Source organism: Thunnus albacares, chromosome 4, assembly GCF_914725855.1.
Source record: "Thunnus albacares chromosome 4, fThuAlb1.1, whole genome shotgun sequence".
Classification (NCBI taxonomy): Eukaryota; Metazoa; Chordata; class Actinopteri; order Scombriformes; family Scombridae; genus Thunnus; species Thunnus albacares.
In genome coordinates, this window is record NC_058109.1 from 34,421,199 (window position 1) to 34,427,198 (window position 6,000).

Genomic DNA, 6,000 nt, shown 5'->3' on the forward strand with positions numbered 1-6,000 from the left:
TGTCTCTGAACATCTGAATTTACCCATGTTGTCATTTCATTACTATTAAATGAATGAAACCTGTGAGTAAAAGTGAAAGCAAGACTGAGATCCTGAAGTCCTGCTAGACTATAGACCAAAGTAATGAAATAATAAATGAAAAACACACCTCTATGTTGTGTATAATTTGAAACATTAACTTTTGTGGGACATTAAACTCAACCCTCAACCTGTAGAGTTTGTGAGCATGAGAGGGTCATGTTTTGTTTGTATGTATGGTTCTACTATCTCACAGACAAGGATGCAAATGTACAAAATGAAAAGCATCTGAGGAATTAACTCATGTATCTTGAGATGAGTGAAATGGGGGTAACATTTACTCTGATTGTGTGTTTTACAGTAAATTATTGACCCCATAAGAGGAAGTGAGGGTCTTGGTGAATCTTTAGATGTTTTCGGTTCTTACAACTTGAAATGTAAAACCTAAACTGTAAAGTATCATTGGATACCAAGATTTGGACTATAGCTTGTGTTTTCACTCCATCTCCCAACCGCAGAGTGCATATTTTCTGTTGATGGATGTGTTTGCTGCATACAGAGTGTTGTGGGCTCTTACATCTGCCTCATGGATAAAAATGGAAAGTATTGAGCTGAGTGTTGAAGGTAGCGCTGGAATCTTAGCATCTGAAACTTTCTTATTAAAGGGCTGGTTCACCCAAATCACAAACTGGGATAGCTTCAATGTCTCAAACCCTAAGCACATAAAAGTGAACCTGCATGGCTCTGTACCACTATAGGAGTAAGTGGTGTAAGTGGTATGTTTTTTGTGGTTTAGGTAAACTTCAAGTTTGATTTGATGCCTTTCCCCAACATTGGCATATTGGTTGCAGAGATGAGGTGATATCCTAAAAGCAGACAGGAATGTTGATATTGGATGATTTTGCAAAATCCTTTCGTGAATCCGTTTGTGAAGAGTGCAGCGTTCACTGTCTGAAGTGTCGAGGCCAGGGTGAAGAACCCTAAACAGATTAATAGCACAATAATCCCCAACCTCTGCACCTCATCATTCCACCAACCCACCCCCCCATCCCAACTCCTTTCCTCATCCTTACTGATTCACTTTTGCTGTAATCCGATTTTCATTAAATTGGCTTGCATGGAGGATGAATCATCAGAAAGTGCTATAGCTATTAATATCCATTCTAGAGGCCGCCATCATAACCCCCCCCCCCCCCCTTCCACCAAGCCCACAGTCACAAACAGGAGGTTCATCCAGAGGCAGCTCTGACTGAGGTAATAATGGAGGGTTAGGATAGTAAATCAGATTGCTGCTTGCTTAATTGAGTTACTGAGTTAAATAGTCGTTGTTATGACCTCGTCATTGACAGGCCAGTAAGTAGCTCCCATCTGAGTGTGCTGTTCTCTATCATCTGTTAGAGGACAAGTGGTTATTTATTCATTTCTCATTGAGTTCTTGATATATTTAAGATTTTATGATTGCGGAAATCAACATTAAATAAAAATCTGTCATTTTGACCCTCCTGTTACCCATAGTAGGTTAGACATTTCAAATGAATGGAAAAATGTTGTTTTAAAGGAGTGTGGAATATGTGAGAGAAACTGTATCAAGGTGTGACCCTTCAAGCCCATTGCATTAGTCTGTTTCTTTATGTTTGTTTTTGGTCCCTTTCATTTCCCACATCTCGCCGGCTTGCACTGACTCATGTGAGAGCCCTTATGCTGCCTCTCCTACTTCCATTTGCAGCCAAATGGAGCAGAGCAGCAGACAGAGGAAGGAGATGAAGTGCAGAGATGACTGTCCAAAATCACAAACCACAAAATCTGATGATGTGATAACATGGTTGGTGCAAGTCTAACAGCAGTTTCCATTGTATAGTGTATGGTGGGATGCCATATAGCTGGATCCCTATCTACCAAAGAGTTGAAGTTAACTCATAAACCCTTTGGTGGGAGTTGGTAGCTACATTAAAACATATGGACTGTTTCCAATCATTAGACCCTTGAAATCAATTTGGACATAAAGTTTTTAAGAATATATTACCGGTGCTGGGCAACTTACTTGGAAAATGAAATAAAACCTTACATATTACTCCTTAAAATAGTAATCATGTTACTTGACTAATTACTCAACAGCAGAAGCAATTAGTTATATAGTCTGTCAAAGGTGCCTTTCAAAAGAACTTCAAAGTCTTCTTCCATGTTTAACATGTAGAAGAAGTAAAGGAGGAAGGTATTTACTGACCATCAGCAGTTAACTTCACGTTAGCCACAGTGACACACTCTCAAACTCTGAACTAAACCATTCCTTAATGTAGCCATACCAGTGCTAACATTAGCAAGTCAGCTAACACACAACATGCAAATAAGACAACTCTAGAGTTACCTGGAGTTGTATTTGTCTTCTTTTGGAACTGTTAAACTTGAATTCATCACTATTTTGGTATTAAAATGGAATCAAATGTCTCTGTAATATAAAATAGGTTGCTTGTAGTGCCCAAATCTTTACAGCTGCTTCAAGCTAATTGTTTTGATATTATGGACCACACATTTACTTTACTGTACGTTTTGGTCTAAGCAGCACTCAGTAACCCTGTTTACAACAGCAGCTTTCAGCAGACAATCTCTGATTAAGCCACTATTTCATCAGAACAGTGATTAGCCATTGTGTGTGGATGTTGAAGTGAGCAACTTTTCATGACATGTCAGCCATAACAACTTTATAAGGCTGGATATCCGTCAGTTTGTTTTGGTGTTTTTCTGCCCCTTAGTGGCCAAACTTAATTAATGCAGCTATATACAAAGAGTCATATAGCTAGGGTAGAGTCTAATAGGCCTTTTGGCCAAGTATTCCCAGAAGCTAAACTCAGAAAAAACTTTCAGCACATTTGTATTTGTGTTTCCACCACACCTAAAAAAGATAACATAATGAAAAGTTTGGTTTTGGGAAACATTTTTGCATGCAGCACTATCCTATGAACATGGAGGAGACTGAAATCCTCGTGTTGTCTTTTGTTATATACTGTTTTGTGACTGTGAGCTGTAAATCAGTTCTGGAAACAAGAGAGATAGAAAAAGATATTGAAAATGCAGAAAAGCAACGTGTGAACCTCATTGTCAGTCCATGATGTCACTGCAGATAGATTGATGATATAGTAGTTGATTTGGCAGTAGTTCACTTTCGGGGCGTCATAAAACAAAACTCAGTGTCTGTCAGTACAGCACAGTGTAAAGTATACAGGGCATGAATGAGTCTTGACCCTCCCCTCCTACGTCATCCCCTCTTCTCTCTCGTCACCAGGCACGTTTCTGAGATTTACCCTTCTCACCACTGTAGCACGTCTATTTATTTTCTGTTTATACCTATAAGAAATCATCCTTGCTGCTGTCATCCTGACCCTCTCCCTATTCTCTCTCCATTTCTCTTCCAGATTGAAATCCGAGACACCAAGGATCCAAGATTTGGCGTCCAGCGGTTCCACTGAGAACCAAACTTCCTCTTTTCCAGCTTTTCCAGCTCCTACCCTCCCTTCATCCTCCTCCTTCTGCTCCTCTGTCCTAAGCTTTTCAAGTTAAACCCTTGATCTGGGCTTGGAGGCTGAAGCCCAGCAGTTTGTAAAATAGGACAGAAGTGGAATCACCTAACAAAGGAAAACTCTGTCTGTTTGAAGAGAAGAAGTATGCTGATCAGCTTTATCAAACTCTGGGATAAAATCAGTCATGACATACAGTCTTACTGTCCCATCACGTTGTTATAACAAAGATTATGAAGTTATTGATGATGATGATAATAATGCTTGCAGTAGGAGTGTTCTATGAAAATCTTCATATTTTTATTGAGTGGAAAAAGAATTTCCAGCTTTAAAAGGTAATATTATAAAATGCGTATGTAAAAGCAGACAGGTGCTACTTCTGAGATAACAAAAATGAAACATTTTAAAATACAAGAACAAGAAAAAAAAGATTTTGTACAGCCACAGTGTAATTTTCAAGTCTTTTTCAGGCCACTTTTCAACTTCTCTTTGTATAAGACAAGGTCTGATCCCAGGAACTACAAAAATAAACCATGTATGTAAATGAGATGTTTCTATGGAAACAGGGTAAAAAGACATTTTTTCAGCATTTTTTTGCCCCCATACATGAAACATTCCTGTAAACTGTGGAATAGTAAAAATCTGTTTCATTGTCCTATCGTGAAAAAAAGTGTGGATTCCATGTCTTTTAACCCTGTGTGTAATTTCTAGCCACCCGCCATCCTTAAGTCCACACTACACTGAGAAACAAACAAGCTGAGAGGCAGAGAAATGTCCTTCCTGTCCTCAGCTGTTTCAATCTTTGGCATCTCACTACATTCTGTTTTTTCTTTGTGTTTCCTCCTCCCACTCTGGCTGTGTTCAGTTCTGCTCTAGTCAAATGGGTTTTGTTTGTACATCCGCCACCAGGAAAGGCCCTGCATGCTGCATCTATCTCAGGCTAGCAAAGATGAGGTGTCCTCTATGCTCAGCAGGGCTCAGACTCCGTTCAGTCCAACAGGCAGTCTGCTGCACTATCCAGGCCCACCAGCTGAAGAACACAGAGCTGAGCCTTCATGTTGAGAGGACAGACCCAGCACAGACTTTCATCAACACAACAGACATCACGCACTGTGCCGCTACCCTGCTCTGATTCCACACAGGACCCTCTCTATGGAGACAGATTAGTGCTTGAAGTCGATATGTTCGTTCTGAACGGAAGGCGCGATTGAACGCAAAGGCTGAAAACAAAATGATCCAAATGTGATTATTATTTAGTATGACCTTCAACTACAATTTTAAATTTACTTTCCGATTCAGATTGTGCTTTGAAAAACACATCTGGTAATCAGTCTAGTAACACTGAGCTGTAGCTTCATGCTTTTTAGCATGAATGAACCATGGGATAGGTGAGCAGTGTGGCACATCTGGAGGATGTGATAATCCAGTGGAAGAGTATCATTTAGGTCTCCACACCTCAGTCAAACCCTCTCCAAGATCACACTGTGTATGTATGGGGAGCAATTTTAATCAGTTTTGTAAGAACAAAAACTATCAGCAACTGACAAATAAAGATGGAAACATGTTACTGTTGACTCATCCACAGATGTGTCTTACAAACTCAATCTGAAGTGAGCAAGCTGAATTTTAAATGGGTTTTTTTATTTTTATTTAAACTGAAAAAGAATTTGAAAATATATTTATCATATGATTTTAAACTAATTTTACTTTTTTTAGAGTTCACTTCTTTTAAAAGAAATATTTTTTGAATAAAGTAGTTCATTAAGAGCACTGAAATACAAACTAAATCTCTGTGGACACTTGTGTTTCTGTACATTTGCCACACCTGTCATACATGTAGACACACACAGAGGTACACAGTGAAGCCAGCTGACAGGAACACTGAGGAAATGTGTATAACTGTATAACTCAATAGAAGCAATTACAGCAGAGGAAGCTTTGGTTTCCACAAATGACATTTTGATATTTTGAGGCATAAACACAAACTGGCATTTTTTCTCAGGATGATACATAATAACACATAGTTCTTTTGAGTTTCCCTAAAGAGATATTTCCATTATTTCAGATCTATGTCAGGGTTTCTCAACCTTTTCTGACTCATGATCCCACGACCCCACTGACCAGCTGTCATTTGAATTGTCAGTATGACATACTTTTGTTTTCTATTTTCAAAAGCATGAAGGGGCATAGAAATGATCATATATTTCAAACTTATGTTTTTAAAAAAATACCAAACACTTATAAACTATAGGTTGGTGTGGTTTACACCAACATAGTTTGGAGTTCACTTGCTTTTGCTTTGAGCTGCTCACTGTCTTGCTAAACAAATACCTGATGGAGTGCAGTGGACAGGATTCCACCTGGATCCATCAAAATATGTATTAAAAGGTAAAAGAATGACGTCACTGAGAAGTAGTGTTTCAATATATGAGCAAAGAAGGTCCATTCAGTTGGAAATCTGCCACCTAGT

General features: G+C 38.8%; 1 protein-coding gene across 2 annotated transcripts in view; it reads left to right on the plus strand.

The window, feature by feature from the left end:
- The window catches only part of lhfpl4a (LHFPL tetraspan subfamily member 4a), a 49,429-nt gene extending 43,688 nt beyond the window's left edge, over window positions 1-5,741 (plus strand). For both annotated transcript variants that reach the window (XM_044349131.1, XM_044349132.1), the window contains one exon: window positions 3,429-5,741. In XM_044349131.1, the coding sequence (XP_044205066.1) occupies window positions 3,429-3,482 (54 nt within the window). In that variant the 3' untranslated portion in view covers window positions 3,483-5,741. The remainder of the gene's footprint in view (window positions 1-3,428) is intronic.
- The last annotated feature ends 259 nt before the right edge of the window (window positions 5,742-6,000 follow it).